Here is a 25418-nt window from a genome sequence, read left to right as displayed (position 1 = left end):
CAGAGAAAAGACTTTGAAAGATAAGGGGAAAGAAGTGATAGTTCTGAAACAAATACCAAGAAAAGTGAGAGAGTTGAGAAGAGGATACCAATTTTTGACTAAAATTCTAATGCAAAAAGGAATTAATTATAGATGGTTAATCCCAGAAGGATTAGGTTTAACATGGCAACTTCAAAGATACAGATTGAATACAATTGATAAAGTGAGAGTTTTTTATGATGAATTCTTTAAAGAGAAAGAAGCAGAACTGGAAGTTGAAACCCAACCTACAGTAGTTCTAATAAAATTTAAAGAAGAAGAATTGGCAATGCTTGAATCAACAGAAGGTGCTGTCGGCAGGGTTGTGGAACATAAGGAACAACGTGAAGTTAGATCGACTAGAGCAACAAAACCTACATATAAAGTATGAATGTGGAAAAAAGAAAATTAATTTCAAGAAATGTAAATGGACTTAATTAGGCCAATAAAAGAAGAAAAGTATTTCATAAATTAGAGAAATTAAAATTTGATATAATTTGTTTACAGGAAGTACCTATTAAAAAACAGCATGAACAATTATTGATTCAACCAAAACTTGGAAAAACTTTTTTATCCTTGTCACAAAGCAAAAAGAGAGGAGTTGCTCTATATATTAGAAATATAATAGCAGCAGAGCAGAAGTATGCAGATTCCGAAGGTAGAATTTTGATGGTGGAAATAATTGATAATAACATGAAACTACTTTTGGTAGCAATATATGCTCCAAATAATAACCAAAGTGACTTTTATAGAAAATTACACAACAAAATAATTGAAATGGACTATGACAATATATGTATAATGGGAGATTTTAATGGAATCGTGGATGAAAAATTGGACTATAAAACACACAAAATAATAAGACACACTAAAAAGATACTACCGAGATCCTTCTTTAAAATGGTAGAGGAAATAAATCTGAAAGATATATGGAGGGAGAGAAATGGGCAAAATAGACAATATACTTTTTATTCTGATACATTCATCTTGGTCCAGACTTGATATGATATGGACAACAATGGACTTGATTTTAAATATTGAACAAGTGAAGATAGAAACAAATTTGTGGGCAGACCATAATCCTGTGACTGCTATTTGGAAAGGGCGGAAAGGAAGAGCTAGATGGACTTTAAATAATACAATATTAAAAGAGAAAGATTTTGTACAGAAAATGGAAAGAGAGTTGGATTTTTTTAAAGGAAATAAGAAAGAAAATAAGAAAGAAATAAGATACAAAATCATTGGGATACAATGAAGGCCTATGCTAGAGGATTAATTATAGACTATACAAGGAAAAGAAATGGGAAGAAAAGACAAACCTTTAAAATATTGACCGACGATTATAAAAGATGTGAAAAGGAACTCCAGAAAGATCCATATAAGAAAGATGTTAAAATTAAAATGGATATAATAAAACATAAAATAGACCTGCTGGAAAAGGAAGAACTAGCTCAAAAAATAAGAATCACCAAACAGAACTACTTTGAAAATGCGAATAAGCCAAGAAGATGGCTAGCATATAAATTGAAAAAGGATAGAGAATCAAGGAAAATAATACAATTACTTGATGACCAAGGACAATGTAAATTTGGAAATAAAGAGATGGGGAAAATAATACAAGAATATTATAGACAACTTTATAAAAGAGAGACAATAGAGGAGGAAAAAGTGACAAGGTACTTACAAAAAGCAAATTTATCTCAGATTTCTAAAGATGTTGAGGAGATGTTGGAAAGGAGCATAATGATGATGGAATTAACAGAGGCAATCAAGAAGCAGAAGAATGGAAAGGCACCAGGACCAGATGATCTGCCGAATGAATTGTAGGATGCTACAAGAATCCTTAAGTCTCCCGTTATTGGAAGTTATGAATGAAGTAATGACAAAAAAGGAAATACTTAAATCATGGACTGAGGCTTATATCACATTGATTCATAAAGAAGATACAGACCCATAACAAATCAAAAACTATAGTCCTTTAGGGTGTACTAATGTTCAGCCAAAATGTTGGAGATGTGAATGTTTGGATGCTACGTATTATCATGTTTGGTGGACCTGTAGGAAAGTTAAGGCTTTTTGGATAAAAATCTGGTGGGTCATGCAGAATGTTTTGAAGAAAAAAATTCAATTTTCTCCACAATTGTTTTTATTGGGTATAGTTAAGGGTTTTACATTGGGTGAAACAAAATTGATATTGTATATGATAACAGCAGCAAGATTGTTGATAGGTAAATACTGGAAGAATGAAGTTTTGCCCACTATTGAGGAATGGACTTTGAAGATGGCCAGTTTTGCAGAGATGGCGAAGATTTCAGCATATTTAAAAGATTGTTCACAAGAGACTTATGAATGGGAATGGAAAAGGTGGATAGAATATGTTCAGAACAAATATCAAACTAGAAAGTATCAAATAGCTTTTATTTGAAAATAATGTATTAGAAATATTTTAATGTAATGAGGTAAAGAGAAAAATTATACAGGGGAGGGAGGGGTTCAAGTTTACATATAAGTGTTATATTAAGGGTTCTTTATGAGTATGAGTATATTATAGGGAAGTCTGGGGGGAGGGGAGGGTTAGGGAGGGTTAGGGAGGTTGGGAAGTTTGGGGGGGGAGGTGGGGGGGAAAAAGGGGTGAAAATGTAATTGTAAAACTTTTGCAATAAAAAAAAAAACTATAGTCCTATATCCTTGCTAAATTCAGATTATAAAATTTTTGCTTCCATATTGGCAGAAAGACTTAAGAGATATTTGAACAATTTTATACATTCAGATCAAAATGGATTCCTTCCAAAAAGACGAATTAGAGATAATATAAGAATAATTCTGGATACTTTAGAATATTATGAAGTGCATCCTGAAAAGCAGATGGCTTTGATATGTTTAGACGCACAAAAAGCATTTGACAATGTGAACTGGCGATTTATGATGCTACAAATGGAAGAGATGGGCTTTGGTAGGAAATTTATTCAGGCAATTGAAGCCATGTATTCTAAACAGACAGCGAAGGTAATGATCAATGGAGAATTGACTGACTTTATTGAGATAGAAAAAGGTACTTGACAAGGATGCCCATTGTCTCCATAGTTGTTTATATTGACCCCGGAAGTTTTAAATAGAAATATTAGAGAAGAAAAAGAGATAAAAGGTATGAAAATCCGAAAAGAAGAATACAAATTACAAGCTTTTGCAGATGACCCGGTCTTTATTATTGAAGAACCACTAGCATCAATAAATAAACTGATAGAAAACATTGGAGACTTTGGGGAAGTTGCTGGTTTGAAAATTAATAAAGAAAAGACAAAATAATGACTAAAAATATGTTAAAAAAACAAAAAGAAGAATTGATGGAGATTTCAAAGATGCAGGTCACAAACAAGGTAAAATATTTGGGGATACAATTGACAACGAGGTGTAGTTCATTTAAAGAAAATATTTATTTATTTATTTATTTATTTATTTATTTATTTATTTATTTATTTATTTATTTATTTATTTATTATATTTCTATACCGCCTTTCTCCCGTAGGACTCAAGGCGGTGTACAGTCAAGAAAAATATAGACACACAAACATCATAAAATTGCTAATTAAAATTATTACTTAGTTTGGTCAATTAAATAAAACCCAGAATTAGATAACATTTAAAAAATCATTCAGATGTTTGTATGTTTAGCCCTGCCTGTTGGAACATCAGGGTCTTGAGGGCACGGCGGAAAGCACGGAGATCAGGGATATTCCGTATCTCCGGGGGCAGTTCATTCCAAAGGGTTGGAGCCCCCACAGAGAAGGCCCTCCCCCTGGGAGTCGCCAGTCGACATAATTTGACTGACGGTACCCTGAGTAGTCCCTCCCTGTGAGAACGAACTGGTCGGTGGGAGACTATTGGTGGCAAAAGACGGTCTCATAGGTACCCAGGTCCTAAGCCATGGAGCGCTTTAAAGGTGATAACTAACACCTTGAATCGCACCCGGAAGACCACCGGGAGCCAGTGCAGCTCGCGTAGGAGAGGTGTTACATGGGCGTAATGAGCTGCGCCCATAATCACCCGTGCGGCTACGTTCTGGACCAGTTGGAGCCTCCGGGTGCTTTTCAAGGGGAGCCCCATGTAGAGAGCATTACAGTAGTCCATACAGGAGGTAACTAGGGCATGAGTGACTGTGCGCAAGGCGTCCCGATCCAGAAAGGGACGCAACTGGCGGATCAGGTGAACCTGATAAAAGGCACCCCTGGCCATGGCCGCCAAATGATCTTCTAAAGATAACCGTGAATCCAGGAGGACACCCAAGTTGCGGGCCCTCTCTGTGGGGAGCAAGATCTCATCCCCTATTGTCAGTGATGGTACCAGCTGACTATACCGGGACGACGGAAGCCACAGCCACTCGGTCTTGGAGGGGTTGAGTCTGAGCTTGTTTCTCCCCATCCAGATCCGCACGGCCTCCAGGCAACGGGACATCACAGCAAGGGCATCATTGGGGTGGTCTGGGGTGGAGATGTATAGCTGTGTGTCATCCGCATACTGATGAACACTCACCCCAAAACCACGGATGATCTCGCCTAGCGGTTTTACATAAATGTTGAACAGAAGGGGTGAGAGGACTGACCCTTGCAGCACCCCACAAATAAGATGCCTCGAGGTCGACCTCTGCCCCTCTGCCAACACAAACTGCGAACGGTCAGAGAGGAAGGAGGAGAACCACCGAAGCACGGTGCCCCCTATTCCTAACCCCTCCAGCCGGTGCAGTAAGATACCATGGTCGATGGTATCAAAAGCCGCTGAGAGATCTAAAAGGACCAGGATAGAGGAGCAACCTCTGTCCCGAGCCCTCCAGAGATCATCCACCAATGCGACCAATGCCGTTTTCGTGCTGTATCGTGACCTGAAGCCCGACTTGAACGGATCCAGATAGACAACTTCATCCAGGTATCGGGGTAGTTGTCGCGCCACCACATTCTCAACAACCTTCGCAACAAAGCAAAGATTGGAGACTGGATGATAATTTGATAATATAGCCGGGTCCAGGGAAGGCTTCTTGAGGAGGGGCTTCACAACCGCCTCTTTCAAGGCGGCGGGAAAGACACCCTCACTCAGAGAAGCATTTATAATCCCCTGGAGCCAGCCTCGTGTAACCTCCCGGGAGGCCAGTACCAACCAGGAGGGACACGGGTCCAATAAACATGTGGCAGTGTTAAGCTTGCCCAGAATCCTGTCCACGTCCTCAGGAGCCACAGAGTCAAACTCTTCCCAGATAACGCTCTCAAGACCTGCCCCCATCTCCTCCCCTGGATCTACCCAATCGGAGTCCAGGCCTTCCTGAATCTGAGCGACTTTATCATGCAGGAATTGTACAAAATCCTCAGCTCGACCCTTTAAGGGATCTTCCCGTACCCCCACCTGAAGTAGGGAGCGGGTCACCCTAAACAGCGCAGCTGGGCGGTTCTCTGCAGATGCAATAAGAGCGGAGAAGTAGCTAGACTTCGCCGCTCTTATCGCCACTAGGTAGGTCTTAATATAAGATCTCACCTGTGTTCGGTCAGATTCAGATCGGCTTGTCCTCCAATCGCTCTCCAGGCGTCTTTTCCGACGCTTCATCTTTCTCAGCTCCTTGGAAAACCAAGGAGCTAGACGAGATCGGCATTGGGTCAGAGGCTGCAAAGGCACGACGCGGTCCAAGGCCCCAGTAGCTGCCCTACCAGGTCCTCAGTCGAGTTGTGAGCCAGAGTCTCAGGAAATGGCCCAAGCTCCATCAGGAACCTTTCGGGGTCCATCAGGCGCCTGGGACGGAACCATTTGGTTGGTTTCGTCTCCCTGCGGTGGGTGGAAGTGACTTGAAAGTCCATGTGAAGGAGAGAATGATCAGACCATGACAAGGGCTTGATGTCTATATCCCCTATTCTTAGATCATTCAGCCACTGATCAGAGACAAAAATCAAGTCCAGAGTGTGATTCCCCAAGTGGGTGGGGCCTTGAACTACCTGGGTCAGGTCCATGGCCGTCATGGAAGCCATGAATTCCCGAGCCGTCTCCGACATCTCACCAGCGGATCGCAGGTTAAAATCCCCCATAACAATAAGTCTGGGGGTTTCCACCACCACCCCAGCTATAATGTCGAGCAGCTCAGGCAGGACCGCTGTTACGTGGCAGGGAGCCAGGTACGTAATCAGTAGGCCCATCTGAATCCCCCGACCCCACTTCACAAGGAGGGACTCACATCCGGCTATCTGAGGAACAGTGGCCTCCCTCGGGCAAAGACTTTCTCTAATGATTGCTGCCACTCCCCCACCCCTTCCCTGAGTCCTTGGCTGATGGAATGCACGGAAACCTGGCGGGCACATTTCCACAAGGGGAACTCCTCCCTCCTGGCCTAACTAGGTCTCCGTAATCCCTGCCAGGTCAGCACCCCCCTCTGAAATAAGATCATGAATGAGGGGGGCTTTATTTACCACTGACCTGGCATTACATAACATCAGCCGTAGACCCAGGGTCTGAGACTCTGAACAACCCAGGAAACGAGCAGTGCTTTGGGGGGCAATCGCTCGTAAACATCAAGTGCGCACTCCTGAAACATAATATGGCCCCTTGCAGCCGTCATATCTGCCCCTCCCACTTACTATACTAATGCCCATCGCTTCATCCCCCTGCATCCTTGTCAGATTTCTGTCCCCATCCTCCCCACCATGATTATCAGACCCATTACCCCTTTCAGTGGATTTATGGATCCCCCAGATCCATTCCCACAATTCCTCCCAGAACCTCTTAAAATAGAACTTAAAGATTTATCTAAAAACCCCCAAAGCCATCGGTTTTTTGCAAACCACCTCTCAGGGTTCCAAAACCCGTCCTCAAGGGCGGCCCTTGATAACTGAGAGGGCCAGACATGCGAGAGGGGGGAATCTCGCAGTGCAAGGAGCTCCGCAGTTGAATACATCAAAGATAGGAGCGAGTTGAAGGAGATGAAGGATCATTTTCTTCTAAGAGTGTTAGAGATGGTTAAGACAGGTAATTTAAAATAAGGGAGGAAATAGATGTAAAAGGGAGACCAGTATGTTACAAATGTCAATACATCGGAACATCATCGCCCTCTCACGACGATGGGAAGTCTTGTGGTTGTAATAAGTCCATCCAAAGGAGGTGGGGGTAGAGGTCTCAAAGGGTCGTCCTCTCACAGCGACCAAACCATTTGAAACAAACAAAGAGAAGGTGGTCTATCTCCCCATAATCCAAGACTCTCGATGTCTGTATCTCCTCCAGTCCTGATACCAGCGATGGCTGAGGATTAGATCAAAAAAGTAAGGCAGAGCCACTGGACAAAGTATTTAGGGTTAAATAATCAGGATAATCTTGGGGGAATAGGTGGTAAATAAAGCTGCAGATCGATCTAAGATTGCAAGTTAACGCTGAGTGGTCGTAATAGATCTAGATCTGATAAAGGAGAGAGGGACAATAATAAGCTTAAGCAACAGATAGGACAAGATTTGGTGAAATGGGGAAATTTGCAGTTATCTTTGATTGGTAGAATTGCAACTATTAAGATGAATATTTTACCTAGAATTTTGTATCTTTTTCAGACAATTCCAATAAAGTTGGGTAAGGAATTTTTTGTAGATTTGAATAAAATGGTGTTGAAATGCATTTGGCAGGGAAAGAAGGCAAGAATAAAACTTAAGCTGTTACAAGATGCTAAAATGAGGGATGGTTTTGGTCTACCTAACTTTGAAATACATTATCAAGCAGCTAGTTTAATGTGGATTAAAGAATGGATAACATTGAAAAACACTAGATTATTGAATTTGGAGGGACATGATTTGTTGATGGGGTGGCATGCCTTTTTATGTACAAAGGAACTAAAATACAGGGGTATTTTAGAAGACATCAGATACGTGAAGCTTCATTTTTGAATTGGGAGAGGATTAAAAAATATCATTACTTGAAGATTCTAGTCTGGGTATCTACAATTGAAGCTTTTTCATATCCAGTGATATTCAAAGAGGAACAAATTGTTAGATATAGTGAATTATTGGATGAAAAGGGACTACTTTAGATAAGATATTAATGGGTTCTGATGACCATGTAATTAATAAGTTATATGGATATTTGCTAGAGGTAAAATTGGAAGAAGAGCAAGTTAAAGAATCGATGATAGCGTGGGGGAAATTTTTTTGGTTATGGTATTGATTTAGAGAAATGGCAAAAATTGTGGTCACATAATTACAAAATGATAATGTCTACAGCATATAAGGAGAATTTGTATACAATGTTTTACAGGTGGCATTTACCCCCGATGAGGATAGCCAGAATGTTCAAGAACAAATCAGAGAAGTGCTGGAAGTGTCATCAGACCCCAGGATCTTATTACCATATGTGGTGGACATGCATAGCAGCAAGGAGATTTTGGACTAAGATACACACGTGGTTAGAAAAAATGACAGAGACATATTGACCTTAAATCAGAGATATTTTTATTAGGGATCTTACCAGAGACATTTAATAAAGAATTGCAATTCTTTATTAAAGAATACAAAAGAATTGTGAATATTTTAAGAGCAGCTAAAACTGTATTTGCAAAAAATTGGAAAGGAGAGAAGATAATTACTGATGAAGAAATTATTAAGAAAATGTTGGACTGTGCTGAAATGAGTAGATTGACATTTGAAATAAGAACAGGAAGATAAAAAATATTATTTGATATGGGAGCTATTTTATCAATAGATAGATAATAAAGCATGGAGATGAAATATTATATATGAAATGAAATTTGGATAAAATGTGTAAACACTTGTTTTTTGTTAGAGGAAAGAATATTTGTCATATATTGAGATTTTGAAAATTTTGAGAGCACGAAATGATTTTAACCGATCGAAACACTGTCTGAATTGTTTGGAAGGATGATGTTTTTATGTTGTTTTTGTTTAAAAAATAAAAAACTTTTTGCAAAAACAAAACAAAACAAAGCCAACAGCAGCAGAAACTGAACTGTACTGGAAGAACATATGGGAGAAAGAGAAGACATAATAGCAGAGCAAAATGGCTGCAGGACTTGAAAGCAAGCCATAATAATCTCCCAGAACAGGAATCAGTCACCATTAGCACACACCCAACAGTAGGTCAAGAACATGAACAGTAGGTCAAGAACACTAACAGGCATCTGGCCTGTTAGTTTCTTAGGCCCAGACACCTAAGAAACTAACAGCAATATATGAACATATAGCAATACAGATGAATCAGATGCAGGCTCCAAACCAGACTGGCTAACCCAAGGAAGAACAATGCTGATCATGAAAGTCCCCACAAGGGAGCAGCACAGTGGTGAGATGTAAAATTCGTTACTACTGGTTCTGTGGGCGTGGCTTGGTGGAGGTGGTCGTAATATGACTGAGTGGGCGTGGCCAATTTTTTTTTTACTTTTAAAACAATTTTTTCTACAACCTGTTCGGCTGAACAGGTTGTAAAAAAAATGCTTTTAAAGCCTCTGACGATCCCAGCTGACTTGCCTGATCGGCAGAGGCTTTTTTTCCTTTTAAAAACATTTTTTCTATAACCTCTTCAGCCGAAGAGGTTGTAGAAAGAATGCTTTTAGAAGCCTCTGATGATCCCAGCTGAGCTGTGTGATCATCAGAGGCTTTTTTTTTTTTACTTTTAAAAGCATTTTTTTGGCCAAAGAGGTTGTAGAAAAAATGCTTTTAAAAATAATAAAAAAAAGCCTCTGATGATTGCACGACTCAGCTTGGCAATGGGGGTGGTCCGACCGATCTGGTCCGAACCAGGAGCATTTCACCCCTGGAGCAGCACTGTCTAACTATCAGCCAATAACCTGCCTCCCTACAACATGGAAAGTCCTGTCAGGGATCATAGCTACTAAACTAGTGGTCAAAAGGGAAAGTAGTTAAGACTAATGGAATGGAACTACCAGACGGTCACACAGCAGACATACAGACCAATTACAAGAACTTTGGTGTCCCAAAGTCACATAGGAACCAGGATGAGGAGGCAAGGAAGGCAGCAACATCCAAGTACCACCAAAGTATCAGACTGGTCTTGTAAGAACAAGATTCATGCCATCAACATGTATTCTCTCCCAGTCATCAGATACCTTGCTGATTTAGCAAGCTGGCTAAAGGAGGATGTGGAAGCTGCTAATATCACAGAATCACCTCACAATGTAGAGAGGTTTCCACCCCAAGTCTATCACCCAGAGATTGTACACCAGCAGGAAAAAGGGTGTTTGGGGTCTAGTGAGTGTCAAAGCCACTGTCATTGATGACACCCAGAGCATCCAAGTGTACATCAGTAGATGGCACCCAAAGATGAGTTGCTGAAAGAATGCCTAAGGCAGTAGCAGATATTGGAGGAAGATCAAATATAAGAAGTGCTATGGCAAGACAAGACTCTGAATGGGATTTACCATTGACAGATAGCTGAGCTGGCAGACATTGGGAAATCTTACCAGTGTCTGGAAAAGGCTGGAGTAAAGACACCACCGAGGCACTGATCATAGCAGTACAAGAACAGGCACTAAGGTACCAGATCTATAGAAGCAGGGGCCTACCACAGTGTACAGAATCCAAGATATAGACTATGCAGAGAGGCCTCGGAGACAGTCCAATACATAGTGGCAAAGTGTAAGATGCAGGCAGGAACAGCATACACTGATCAGTACAGCTAAATACCTTGCATTAAGTACAGCAACATCTGCATAGAATATGGGTTAAATCCTCCTAGGTCCAGATGAGGGTTGCCACAGAAGGTCGTGGAGAATAAATAGCTATGATATTGTGGGACTTTCAGTTCCAGATAGACAGGCAGGTATTAGCCAATCAACCAGATATTGTGGTAATAGACAAGAACCAGAAGACAGTAGTGGTCATAGATGTAGTTGTGCTAAGTGACAGCAACATCAGAAATAAGGAGTATGAAAAGTTGAAGATGTTCCAGGGCATGAAGGAGGAACTGGAGAGGATGTGGAAAGTAAAGGCCAAAGTGGCCCCAATAGTAGTAGGAGCATTTGCGGCTGTGATTCCCAAGATGGGAAAGTAGCTCCAACAAATTCCAAGAACAACATCAGAACTCTATCCAAAGGCGTGCAGTGCTAGGAACAGCTAGGATACTGTACAGAACCTTCAAAATCCTAGAGAAAGGATTTTTTAATGGTTTAACCAGCATCAAATGCTACATATATACCTGTGCCTGGGAAAAGGACTAGAACTTAACTATGTTTCTAAAGGCCTGCAGGATTTAAATGTTTCTTAAACGTATTGAATTTATTTGAGTTACACACAAACACCTCATCTTGAAACAAACTTATGCCTTACCATCCTCTGAAGCATAATTATCTTGGGGCCAAGGTTTCTGCTTACTGTGAAAATATGGATTAATCTTAGAGTAAAAATAATGTAATCCAGACAAAAAATTACTCTGCCAGAATACCAAGATGTTTCATTTGAAGAATGCAGCCTGTGAAAAGAACAGATACACATTAGTAGAAAACTCAATTTTCAAATTATGTAGTTACTACAGTTCTCTTTCAAATACTATTTTTATAGTTAATGTCACTATCTAGCCCAGACCCCCATATTGTAAATATTTTTATACTCACAATAAGTTAAACTGTGAGATAAAAATTCTCATAGTGCTTCCATAAATTAAATTTTCAATTATTTATTATCAACTTTATTTGGTATTGTCTATGTTTCCATGATTTTTTCTTTATATGAAGATTGCAGTTTTAATCTGGGCACCTTTATTTTCAACATTGTAATTATACTCTGAGCATTTTGAGGACAGATAACCTTAGCTGACACTTAATATTTGTAGAGAGATTTACAAATAATGGACTGCTCCAAATTGAATGAGAATGCAATACAAACCAGGGACAGAGGGCATTATTATCCCAGTTTTGGGAATTGAAAATCTGGGTCCTCATTTCACCTACCTTTGAAAGGATGGAAGGCTGAGTCAACCTTGAGCCTTGCTTCGCTTGCCTTGCTTCGCTTGCCTGAATCCATTCCATCAGCAAGCAACTCCCTGCCTGCAATCAAGCAGACAGGGAGTTGTGGACTTCAACTCCCAGAATTCCTCAGCCAGCAAAACAAAGCTGGCTGAGGAATTCTGGGAGTAGAAGTCTACAAGTCTTAAAGTTGTCAAGGTTGGAGACCCCTGTTCTATTGGGTAAGTTTTTTTCCCCTTTGGGATCTTTAAAAAAAATAGTTAATTGGGGTCTTTTTTAGTTCTTCTTTTTTAGACCTAGCCATTTAAAGTTTAGGAAGTTTTAAATTTAGCTTTCATATAAAAATAAAAATAAAATAAAATAAAATAAAATAATATTTGTGCAGCTTTCTGAGATTTAGTATGTTTTTGTAGTGTTTCACTCTAACTACACAAACACACAAAATCTCACAAAGCTGTATGTGGAATTCTGTGTGTGTAAAGTGTGAAAGTTGGGTTTTGGGGCTTTTGGTGGCTGTGTGAGGTTCCTGTTTGTTGCAGGGGCCATTTTGGGTCTAGCACAGCTGCTTTTACATTGTGGGTGAGCCAGTTGTGTTGTGTTGTGTGTGTGTAAAGTGTGAAAGTTGTTTTTTGGGGGGGCTTTTTGTGGCTGTGTGAGGTTCCTGCTTGTTTCAGGGGCCATTTTGGGTCTAGCACAGCTGCTTTTACATTGTGGGTGAGCCAGTTGATGTTTTTTTAATTTTTATTTGGTGTGCGTTGGAAGAGGGGTAGTCTTATATGGCGAGTATAGCCCAAACCCTATATTTTAACAGGAAACTTCGGGGGTCATCTTATACGCCCAGTCGTCTTATATGCCGGAAAATACGGTAGTCATAATCCCAGAAGATAAACTCAAGACCCAAAAAGATCTTGACAGACTGGGCCTTATCTAACAAAATGAAATTCAATGTAGATAAAAGAAAGGTTTTACATCTACGCAAAAAACCCAATTGTATAGGTATAGACTAGGTTGAAACTTAATGCCAGTAATTGTGAGAGGGATCTTGGAGTCCTAGTGGACAAACACTTAAATATAAGCCTACAGTGTCCAGCAGCTGTCAAAATAGCCAATGCAATCCTAGGCTGCATTAAGAGAGAAGTAGAATCAAAATCATGTGAATTTCTAGTACCACTTTACAAAGCCTCAGTAAGCACCCTCTGTTCCTGCTCCATTTGCGTGATTAGAGAGCAAGCACGTGCACACTACTCACACAAATGGAGCTGTTTACACATGTGTGCCTGCCACTCACCCCACCCCACCCCCAGCCAGGCCTGGCCATTGTTGGGGACCACTGTCCCCTGCTCAAGCAGGAGACCCTATACCACTTCAGACAAATGTCTTCCAGTCTCTTTTTAAAAGCCTTCAGTGATGGAGCACCCACAACTTCTGAAGGCAAGCCACTCCTGGTTTATTGTTCTAACTGATTTCATAGACTATGATTCTGTGATTTTAAGTCATCCAGTGAGCTTCTGTTGTTGAGAGAAGACTAGAACCCGAGTCTCTCCATTCCTCATCCCCACTGGTTTTACATTGTGGGTGAGCCAGTTGATGTTTTTTAATTTTTATTTGGTATGCGTTGGAAGAGGGGTAGTCTTATACGGCGAGTATAGCTCAAACCCTATATTTTAACAGGAAAATTCGGGGGTTGTCTTATACGCCCAGTGGTCTTATACGCTGGAAAATACAGTACATCTTTTTCTTACATTTTCTCTTATCCTTGGAACATAGCTGTTCTATAAACTGATGGATTTTATTTAAAGATTTTCCAAATACATATCTAATAATTTGCTCCTCCATCTTCTTCACTTCCTCTTTAGTCAAAGAGTAGCTTTTTTGTAAGTCTCTTAAGAATTACTGACCAATCAGGAATCATAAAAATCAGAAAGTTTTAGTTTTAGCCACCCGCAACAAAGCAAACCAAGCTACAAATTACTAAAAATAATAAACTAGAACCACAACTTTCTGCCCTTATATTTCTCCATCAGTTTTTTTAAAAGGATAGTCCATACTACCTTATTTTAGCTTGCCTTAGCAGCCTTCTTTCTTGTTATTTAACAAGAAAAAATCGCCTAAATGGTGCAGATCTTCAAAATTTTTAACTATTTTTCATTATATAAAATACAAAGAAAAAGCTAGAAATAAGAAATTAAGGGAAGGAAAGGAATGGGGGAAAGGGGATGTGAAATACAAAAGGAAAAAAAGAAGGAAGAAAGGCACTGGCTTCCATTTCATCTTAGCACAGTACGAAATAAAAACACTCCAACCTCAACTTTTTGCTTTTATTCATTAATATATAATTAGCCATTTCTATAAGAACAAATGTTTTTGATCAACAAAACCAAAGTCAAAGTTTCATTTTTTTCCACAAGCACAAAATCCAGAAGTAATATCCAAATGAAGAAATATTTTTCACTTTGAATAAAATAACCAATTTAACCATTCCTGCTTTATGTTCCTTGCTATGGAAATAGTATGTATTTCTATTTGCACCTAATAATCTTTAAAATCTTTAAAAATGTCACCATTTTTATTAAGAAGATTCATTATATTTTTTCAAATTATTTGATCTTACTGAAAAAAAATCCACTTTTTTCACACTTTTTTTCAAAGTGCTAAACTTTTTTTAAACACTTTTTTAAAGTCAAAACTTTCTAATGCATCTTTTTCTCTGACTGCTTGACATACAAGCTTTAAACTTCAGTATTACATTTAGATCCCTCCAAGGATTTAGATCCTTATAGATTTTTTTCCCTTTATAAACATCCTTTTTAACCCCAAGAGCTTTTCTTTAAGCTGGTATATCATTTTCTATAACTTTTTCTTAATACAAGTACCCTCAAATACATTTTCAATAACATTTGAAACTTTAAGAATTACCTAAGCATTTAATATATATATGTTATATTACCTAAGTATTATATATGTATGTGTGTGCGCGCGCATGTGTAGATAGATAGATAGATAGATAGATTAGAAATAGATATAGATGTGTGTGTGTGTATGTGTGTGTGTGTGTAGATGTAGATATATGTATATATAAAATACATTTTCAAATATTGGATTAAGCCTTTCTTTCAGTTACACATATCAAACAAAGACATTAATTCCAGTTAACTCATTGTGTTTAAGACACTTCTTACAGTTTATCTTCATGGAATAAAGTATTTTTCTTCTCTAGAACTTTTATCAAGCAGTTATTGTAAAATTGGGTGAATGAGGACACAGCAAGCCAGGCAGTGAGTGACAACAGCTCTTTAATGTAGGGGAGAACCCAGCAACTGACCTGGGGAAACAGCTCCCCTTATATACCTTGCAGCTGTGGTGGTCAGCCAATCAGCTGATGGCTAGTTAATTCAAACTTCCCGCCAAAACCTATATACATAACACTCCTCCCCTCCCAGAAGTCACTTGGGGTGGACATTAGCATACGTAGTCCCTCAGGTGACTAGGGCGTGTCCGCACCCTAGTTGACCTGCACAGTTCAGACGGAGGTGTGGCGTTGAGCGGGTCGGAAGAACTCCCTGTTTCTCCCTGCTCCGCCAATGGAACCTCTGAGAATTTGTTGTGGGCAGCGACTTCTTCGGCTGGTCGATCTTCTGTGATGGGGCGGCACTGGATCTCGGGGCCGACAGCTAACTCGGGCTTGAGTTAGTTCTGGAGTTCTGTTGTAGTTAGGGAGTGGTTCTTCGAAGATATCTTCTGTGTCGGCAGTTAAATGCTTCCGTAATTGATCAATGTGCCGGCGCCAAATCCTCCCATCTCCCATGTCTACCCGATAAGACTTGGGCCCGGTTACCTCCGTAATTATCCCGGTTTCCCAGAGGGGCCCGTTCCCGTAATTTCTTGAGAATACTGGCGTCCCTATTGTGAACTCCCTAAGCTTCCTCTCTGCCCCTCTGAAGTTGTCAGGGGAATAGCTGGGGTGTAGCCTGTCTAGGACTCCTCAGAGCTTTCTCCCCATTAGAAGTTCCGCCGGGCTCCGGCCTGTGGCGGTGCATGGTGTGGCATGTTGGGCCGTTAAGAATTTGTCTATTCTTTCCTGCCAGTCCCCAGGGCCTAGGCATGAGATGGCTTCCTTAGCCGTTCTCACAAATCTCTCCGCCAATCCATTGCTAACTGGATGAAACGGGGCGGAGAGTACGTGTCTGATCCCCAACTCCACCAAGTACCCCTCAAACTGCGTGGCCATGAACTGGGGCCAGTTGTCTGAAACTAATATGTCCGGTAGGCCATGGGTGGTGAACAACTGCCTTAGCTCCCTAATGACTGTGTCGGTGGTAGTGGCTTTCATAAATCTAATCTCCAGCCACTTTGAGAAGGCGTCCACGACAACCATGAATACCTGCCCGTGGAATGGGCCAGCAAAATCTATGTGGATCCTAGACCAGGGACCCTGAGGCCGTTCCTACTCCCTTACCGGTGCTGTCGGGGGGTCTGGCCTAGACTCTTGGCAGGGCTGACACTTCCCCACCCATTCAGTGATGTCCTTATCCATGAGAGGCCACCAGACATAGCTCCTAGCTAACCCCTTCATCCTTACAATCCCGGGGTGCCCCTCATGCAACAGATTCAACACTTTCTCCCTTAGGCACAAGGGAACAATGACCCGATCGCCCCACAATAGACAACCCCCTTGCATTGTCAGCTCGCCTCTTTTCTTAGCAAAGTTTTTGAATTCCCTGCCCTCAGTCTTTTCTGGCCACCCCCTCGTGACCCAACTCGTGACTTTACGAATCATGTGGTCTTTGGTTGAAGCCCTTGCCACCTCTCCTGAAGTGATGGGTCCCGAGTCCAAGATGTCAATCAGCAGGACTGGGATTCTGGGTGTGGGGTCTTCTATTTTGTCAGGTAGTGGGCAATGGCTGAGGGCGTCGGCATTGCCCATGCTCACCTCTGGTCGATGTACCAGGCAATATGAGTATGCTGCCAGGAAGATGGCCCAGCATGTCATCCTGGGAGACAGGGCTGCCGGTGTGGGTCGGTCCCCTGCTATGAGACCCAGAAGGGGGCAATGATCTGTGATGAGGTCGAAGTCTCTGCTGAACAAGTATTTGTGGAACTTCTTGACTCCTGAGACGACTGCCAGGGCCTCCTTGTCAAGTTGACTGTAGTTCCTTTCGGCACTTGAAAGAGTCCAGGAGTAGTAGGTGATGGGTGCATCTAGACCGTTCGGTAGTCTATGGCTCAGGACGGCCCCCATGCCAAATGGGGATGTGTCACAGACTAGAACAAGGGGAAGTTTAGAGTTGTACTGGATTAGAAAACTCTCGGCCGATAGGAGTTTCTTTCTGGTGGCAAACGCGATAGCCTCAGCCTTCTCCCAAACCCATGTGGACTTTTTGGCCAACAGTTTGTGCAGGGGCTCTGCTACTGTTGCCTTGTCCTTTAGGAAAATCGCGTAGAAGTTCAATAGTCCCAGGAACGCTTGTAGTTCCGCCTTGTCTTTAGGGGTGGGAGTCTCTTGGATCGCCCTAATCTTGCTCTTGGTGGGGTGTATGCCGGTTTCGTCTACCCGATATCTCAAGAATTCCACAGAAGGGACTGCGATCATGCACTTGTTGCATTTGACCCTGAGTCCTGCACTTCTGAACTTCCCTAGAACTTGTCTAAGTCTCTCCCCTAGCTGTTGCTCATCTTCTGCGTGTCGAGATCCCCTCGACATCAGGATCCGTAGAGGCAGACATGACTCCCTGGCTGACGTCTAACAACACCAAAGGACTTGATAGGGGCTGGATGGGGGGGTGGTTGGCAACGTATATGCACCTTGGTGGTAGGGGGTGTTCTTCTTTAGGCGGTCGGTCACGTAGCGGCCGGCATAGGGAGGGTCTTCGTCACCTATCCTCCGTGGCTGTGGCTGCGGCGGAGATGCTGTGCGCATGCGCCCTTTGTCACCACAACCGGAAGGGCGTTACAGCGGCTGGCGCGCATATTTAAAAGGCGGGGAGAGACGCTTGCTCTTAACGCCGACTTTATGCTGATCGCATTTCGTACCACTTGTTACAGCTCGTTGTTGCCGTTAACAGATTAAACGACTAAAGCATCTAACTGCTGTCTCCAGCGTTTTCTTCTCGTTCGCTCCAAACGCAGTGGCAAGTGGACAGAAAGTCGGCGTGATGAATACATCATCAAAATATGGGACCACCCCGGGGATCCCTTGTAACAGTCTCTCCATGGTGCTCTGGAACAGTCCGGGAGCTATGCTGACTCCGAATTGGAGCCGGGTACACTTAAATGCACCTCTATGCGTAACTATAGTCTGTGCCTCTGTGGTAGCACCATCTACAGGCAACTGCTGATACGCCTGCACCAGATCGAGTTTCGCGAATATCTTGCCGGGCCCCAGGGAATGCAGCAGATGGTGTACGATCGGAACCGGGTAAGCGCTCTGTTGGAGAGCCTTATTGATCATAGTCCGCGCAGATGCGCACAGACCCATCAGGCTTAATGGGGGTCACTATTGGGGTCTCCCACCGGGCATGATCGACTGGCACTAGCACCCCTTGCTTAATCAATTTGTCCAGTTCCACATCAATCTTGGGCTTTAGGGCGAATGGTACCCTCCGGATGGGGGCAATATTGGGGTTGAGGTTGAACGAAATAGGAGTCCCCACATACTTGCCAAGTCGCTCGTTGAACACGTCCTGGAATTCCTGCATCAGGTCGTCCTTCAGGGTGCTTCGCACGTTGCGGACTCCGGTGAATCCCATGCCCAGGGCCCTGAACCACTCCATGCCCAGGAGGCTTGGGAGCTTTCCGCTGACTACGGTGAGGGGAAGCTTCTCCCGGAATTCCCCGTACTCCACCTGGAACTCGCCGATTCCTTCCACGGGGATGCGATTCCCCTGGTAATTGCGCAGTCCGAGCTGCTGGTGCTGTAGGTGCCGTTTCTGGACTCCGGGGATGGCCTTCCGTAACTTGTCCCAGGACATGATGGTTATTGGAGATCTCCATGACACGCTCATGCCCCTCAATTTTGACCGTCATGTAGGTCTTCTCCCCGGGGGATGTGCAGGTCCGGCCGATTCGAATGGTGCAGGCTTCGAGGTCCTCGGAGTTCGCGCCGTTCCTGTGGCCACCCTTCTGATTGGTCTTCTTCCGCTGCGCTGTCTCTGGTTGGCTAGCGCTGCTCCATGGCTTGTAGTTAGGGGTCTGCTTGGATCTACAGACTCTAGCGATGTGACCCTTCCGATCACATTGCCAGCAAATGGCATCTCGGAACTTGCAGTTATGGCGTGGATGGGGTCCCCCACAGCTGGCACAGCTGTCTCCGTGACCTTGCCGGTCTTGCCGGTCCTGTTCGGTTCTGCAGACCTCTTCATCCGACTCCGCCTCGCTCTCAGTGCCTATGGTCTCTTGTGCTGACCTCTGTGCCATTCTGACTTGTGTCGTCCCCTGTAGTCTCTCGGCTGCTTTGGTAGAGGATTCTTGAGCCCTTGCCTAATCTAGTGCGATATGTAACGTTAGATTCGTCTTTGTGAGCAACCTCCTCTGCAAGCAAATATTTCTCACTCCACAGATTAGTTGCTCTAGGAGCATCTCATCTAAGTCTCTGTACTCGCACTGGTTTACAGCCTTGTGCAGGGCAGCGATGTACTCGCTGATCGATTCCCCTTCCTGCTGAACGCGTTGCCGGAACTCGTACCGCTGGATGACTTTGATGGTGTCAGGGCGTAGTGGTCCTTCAGCAGCGTCTGGAGCGTTTGCCACGAGATGGTGTGGACTGAGTTTGGTTCCAACAGGGCTTCGGCCCTGTCAAACACCTTGGGTCCACAATGGCTCAGGAACAGGGCTTTCTTCCGCATGTCGGGTAGCCCCTGTAGATCGCTGGCCACCAGGAAGCGTTTGAAGCGGGACATGTAGGATCCCCACTTCTCTTCCATTGGATTGAAAGGCGCTGGACGTACATAGGCAGACATCATTGGTAGATTCTCCAGGTACTCCGCTCGCTCGCCTGGCTGGATTCGGGTTTGCAGCTCTCTTGTCGGCTCGTGGCTTCAGCTCTTTCCGTGGCTTCTGGCCTCAAAATCCCACCTTCATCGCCAATGTTAAGTTGGGTGAACGAGGACACAGCAAGCCAGGCAGTGAGTGACAACAGCTCTTTAATGTAGGGTGAGAACCCAGCAACAGACCTGGGGAAACAGCTCCCCTTATATACCTTGCAGCTGTGGTGGTCAGCCAATCAGCTGATGGCTAGTTAATTCAAACTTCCCGCCAAAACCTATATACATAACAGTTATAAACATCTCTTTTTATCATGGAATCCTCAACCTTGTTAATATCCTTAAAGAAAAAGTCCCAAATTTGTCCTTTCTCTTGACACTTTTCTTTTAGTTGTGTTAAGAGATTGCTATTTAAACCATAAGAGTGAAAGTTAATATCAGTTTCTTCTAAAACTGCAATGAACTTCTCTGCATTTTCAACTACTTGTGAAGTTGCCTCAGTAGTTTGGTAACATTCTCCACAGGTTTGCATCTCAAAAGTAATTTCAGAGGATTTTTTTATCATCCTTGAAGCATGGTTGATCAACAAACTGGTGCATTTTATTTAGAGACCTTTCAAATATACCTCCACCATCTTGGCTTCCTCTTTTGATCAGGATCAGAACATTTTAGCCACCCACAGCAAAGAAGACTAAGCTACAAGTTACTACAATAATAAACTAAAATCTCAGCCTTCAGTCTTTATATTTCTCCATCAGCTTTTCCCCCCTTTTTCTCCACACTTCCTTATTTGGCTTGTTTTGGCAATCTTCTTCCTTGTTATTTAACACAAAAAAAGAATCCCTAAAATGGTGCAAGTTCAAAAAGGCGTAGCAAGCTGTGACTAAAGAGAGCCTTTTTTTTTACTTAAAAAGATTAATAGTCCTTGATTAAGAAGAGAAAGGCACAACTTACTGTCTGTTTGAAAGGTGAATTTCAAAACGGTGACTTCTGCAACCCCAAACAAATTGCAGCCCCTCCCCCGAGCTTTTGGCACACAGATAGCTTTGGAGTCAAACTCCAGAAGCCATTTGCCAGCTTTCAGCCGTATTTAGAGGGTTCCAAGGGTAAGTTCTTTGAATTGCCCTGACCCGGGGGCTGGGGGGGAGGCATAAAAACTGAAGGAATGTTAGTCCCTTCAGTTGAAAGCTGGAGAGCTACAACCCAGAGGAAAACTCTTCAGAGATCTCTCCCCGGGTGTGTATTTCAGTTGGCCATCTTCCTGGAAGTGCTGTAATTTACTATTTCTGAGGTTGTTGAATTATTGTTAAACAAATAGTTGTGTCAGCCTTGGAAGCCATATTAGGCCGGAAGCTTCAATGCTGCCACCTCCTCATGTGTGGGAAAGTAGGAGGGGGGACTTAGGAGAGGGGAATCAGTAGACATAGTCTCAGCCAGCCACCCAAGCCCACACCAGAGCACAAATGCACCAGGGTTCCAACCTCCCTGAAGACAAGTTGACAGCGGAGCTAAAAGCAGCACTTTCTGATGATTCCTGGTTCAAAGAGCACCAGGCGGATCTTATCCTAAGGGATGGGTTGGCATGGAAGGGGAATAAACTTTACATTCCCTGCAGCCTACAGCTCCTGGTATTGAAGAGAAGCCATGATTCTTCCCTGGGGGGCCACTTTGGGTATTTAAAAACCCTCCATTTGACTAGGAGGCAATTCTGGTGGCCAAAAATGAAAACTGAAGTGGAAGACTATGTGGCCTCCTCCAGACTGTGGCCGAACCCATCAAGCCCTGGGAGAAGATTGCAATGGACTTCATAGTTGAGCTCCCCGACAGTAGGGGCAGCCGAGTCATTTGGACCATCATTGATTTATTCTCCAAGCAAGCCCACTTCATTGCCTGCAGCGGACTACCCTCAGCTAAAAAACTGGCAAAGCTGTTTGTGAAACACACCTACAGGCTACATGGAGTCCCAAGAAGAATAATATCGGACCGCGGGGTCCAGTTTACAGCTAAGTTCTGGAGGGAATTTCTACGATCCATTGGGTCATCCCAGGGGCTTAGCTCGGCTTTTCACCCGTCGACTAACAGATCGGCTGAAAAATTAAACTCAATGGTGGAACAGTACATTAGGTGTTATGTGAATTATCAACAGGAGAACTGGGCGGAATTGCTACCATCTGCAGAGGTTGCTTATAATAATGCACTACACAGCAGTACTGGGTTGACCCCTTTTCAAATTTCATGGGCATGGATTTTGTGCTGATGCCTGAATTGCCTAGAGAGCCGCCTATTTCCATGTCCTTAACAGACTGGATGACCTCATTGAAAAGGGGTTGGGAGAATACAAAAAAAGCTTTAGTGGAGTCAGTGGAAAAATATAAGGCTCAAGCCGACAAACATTGGGGTCTCCAACTACCTTTCCAAATAGGTGATAAGGTATATTTGTCAACCAAGAACCTAAGATTGAGAGTGCCCAGCAAGAAGTTTGGACCCAAATTCATAGGTCCCTTTCCTATAGTGAAAGTGATTAACCCAGTGACTGTCCAACTTAGGCTCCCTTGCATATTAGGGAAAATACTCCCCATTTTCCACAGCAGCTTATTGAAACCAGTCAGAGAATCCACCCTCAGACTTTTGCCAGCTGCTCCACCTCCTCCTTTAGTAATACCAGGGGAGACACATTATGAGGTGAAGAAAATCTTGGACTCTAGACTTTACAGGGGCTGATTGCAATATTTGGTGCCCTTTGACTGAAGCTACTTGGGTCAAGAGTTGGGATGTGAAGGCTGATGCGCTTGTGAAACAGTTTCATGACAAATTTCCTGACAAACCGAAAGGTCCTCCTAGGAGGGGGAGGGGGGGTTAAAGGGATTGGTGCTAAGCGTTAACCCCTTCTTTTGTGTTTTGTCTGTTTTAATTTTCATGATAGGTTTTTTTCTGCGGGGGGGGGAGGACGCCTGTCAGCCTTGGAAGCCATATTAGGCCAGAAGCTTCAATGCTGCCACCTCCTCATGTGTGGGAAAGTAGGAGGAGGGACTTAGGAGAGGGGAATCAGTAGACATAACAGCATTCTTCCCATTGGTCAAGGTCAGGGCAGTCCAGCACCTGGAAGAGGAGTGGTCAGGGGCTGGGCCGAGGTGAAACCAACGGTGATTGGAGGATGTGACCGATTGGGGAGAAAGGGGTTGGTTTTGGGAGCTTTGTATTATTGAAGGAAAGCCTGGGCTTTTCAGTTTCGGGATTTCCCAGATGTGCCAGTTTACCTATTGCTAGTAAAGAGAACTTTGGAAAATGCCTGCTTCTGCGTCTTTACTGGGAGTTGGGGGTTTTCTGGAATGCTGATATGTTGTAAGTCGAGGACTACCTGTATTTTGCATGCAGTGTTGTGGTTCATCGATTGCCAGCGGAGTGAAACATGCAGATGAAAAATGTTCTCTGTTTAATTTCTTTCCATCACTCTGTTGTAATATCTTGATATTTGAATCTGAAAAAACTCTTGTACCCCTGAGATATCTTTCCAGGATATCTAATTAAAGGGACAACAGAGTTGTAAGGGACTTTGGAGGTCTTCTAATCCACCCCCCCCTCAAGCAGTCTGTACCATTGCAGAAAAATGGCCATTCAATCATTTCTTTAAAACCTTCAGTGATGGAGCACTCACAACTTCTAAAGGCAAGCCATGATTTATTGGTCTCACTGTCAGGAAATTTCTCCTTAGTTCTAAGTTGCTTCTCTCCTTAATTTGTTTCCAAACATTGCTTCTTGTCCTGCCTTCTGATGCTTTGGAAAATAGGTTGACCTCCTCTTCTTTATGGCAGTCCCTTAAATGACTTATCATGTCACCTTGTTGGGAGGCCCTAAGGGGCTAAAGTCACCCTGGAGAGATGACAAAGAAAGGAGGGATCCCTTGCTGATCGCGGGAGAGTGGCAGCTTTTCTGTTCAATCCAAGGCACCCTCCTGATCAACAAAGAAGAGAAACGGCTATTATGGCCAGACCGAAGCTGGGGCAACCGAAGAAAGATGAGCTGGAGCGGTTTATGAACAGTGGATTGGAACTAGGTGAGGCGATTTTCAACTTCTATATTAGAAGCTCTACCCCAAGTAAAAGAATTTTTGAAAGAAAGACTCTCCAAAGTGCTGAGAAAGTGGTGAGCTAACACATAGAGATAGATTGCAGACTCAAAAGAGGAATGAAATTTTAATGGGAGACTATGAAGTTTTAAAATATAGAAAGACCAGACTGGAGTTTGCAGTATTGTGAAAAGTGATTTTAATTTGCTGATAATATTGTTTGACTACTGAAAGAAATTGTATAAAGAAAAATGAACTCTATGATCATTTGGCAATTGGCTGTTATACTTTCTACTTAGTTATAAACTGGAACTTTGGGCTGGGGCACCATCTACTGGTGAAAAAAAAGATACCATACTACACTACTACATGGTTGGAAAAGACCTTCACAGAATTGATAAGAAGAAGGGAAACAGAGTAACTGGTGAGCCTTTTGAAGATCTTCAAGGAAGTGTGGCTTATAAATAATAGGAATTGCCCTTGAAACTGAACATCTGGCTTAATGAGACAGGGGGAAATCAGGTGGGCTATTCTGGATTATAAATAGAACAATTTACAAGGCAAAATAAGAAAAGTTAAACAAGATGTACAAAGTTGGATAATTTAGAAGTTTGCTCATTGGCAGATTTTGAGGATTTGAGGCACATATTGTGGATTCTGAGGAACAGTTCCAGGATTGAGCAAATTACTTTAATATTGGCTTTTTGGGGTGATGGACAATTGGGACATTGGGACTTTGGTGGACTATTGTTAATTTTTAGCTGATTAAATTAAAGTAAAATGTTACAACAGGAAAAAACAAATGCACCTGAAAAGGAAATACTATTGATGCTTCAAGGTATTCAGGAAGCTATGACAAGAAACCATAAGGAGATGAAAAAAGTGATGCATGATACAGATGTGAAACTAGAAGACTCTCAGCAAATGACAATGAAAAATGAACAAAAAAATCCAGGAAATAGAGGAGAAAGTAGAAAAAGCAGAGAAAAGAATAGAGGAGACAAATCAACAAATGACACAAGCAGAAAAAGATGACGAAGAGATAGTAAAAATTCTTGAAATGGAGCAGGCAGATTACACTTTTAGAGGGAAAAATATAGAAGAGACAAAGAGAAAGAACTCCCAGAAGTGATGATCGGGTGAACCAGTAGTGGCAGTGGCAGGAGGCTCTGCCCATCCGCCCGGATGCTTCTGCGCATGCGCAGAAGTGTCACACACACACATGAGCGTGTGCGTGCCCACAAGTGAACCAGTAGCGGTGGGTTTTGAAACCCGCCCCTGTGCCCACTGCCCCACCCATGATGGCCCCAGTGAACCGGAAGGCTGGGGCAGCTCCCATCTCCAAGAGACCCCATTCCAGATTTTTAACAGTCTCTTTTGCCAGTTCACATAGGGGTTCCTTTTCTGGAATCAT

General features: G+C 42.9%; 1 protein-coding gene across 1 annotated transcript in view; it reads right to left on the bottom strand.

Moving 5' to 3' along the window:
• Positions 1-25418, bottom strand: part of TRPM8 (transient receptor potential cation channel subfamily M member 8) — a 380221-nt gene that overhangs the window by 27287 nt on the left and 327516 nt on the right. Inside the window, exon 18 of the mRNA XM_070933161.1 lies at positions 11325-11466. Within this exon, the coding sequence (XP_070789262.1) occupies positions 11325-11466 (142 nt within the window). The remainder of the gene's footprint in view (positions 1-11324; positions 11467-25418) is intronic.

This window comes from Pituophis catenifer, unplaced genomic scaffold (assembly GCF_029215685.1).
Source record: "Pituophis catenifer annectens isolate HBS135680 unplaced genomic scaffold, rPitCat1.0.hap2 SCAF_1, whole genome shotgun sequence".
Classification (NCBI taxonomy): Eukaryota; Metazoa; Chordata; class Lepidosauria; order Squamata; family Colubridae; genus Pituophis; species Pituophis catenifer.
The sequence above is the reverse complement of the archived record's forward strand: the minus strand, read 5'-3'. Positions and strand labels throughout refer to the sequence as shown.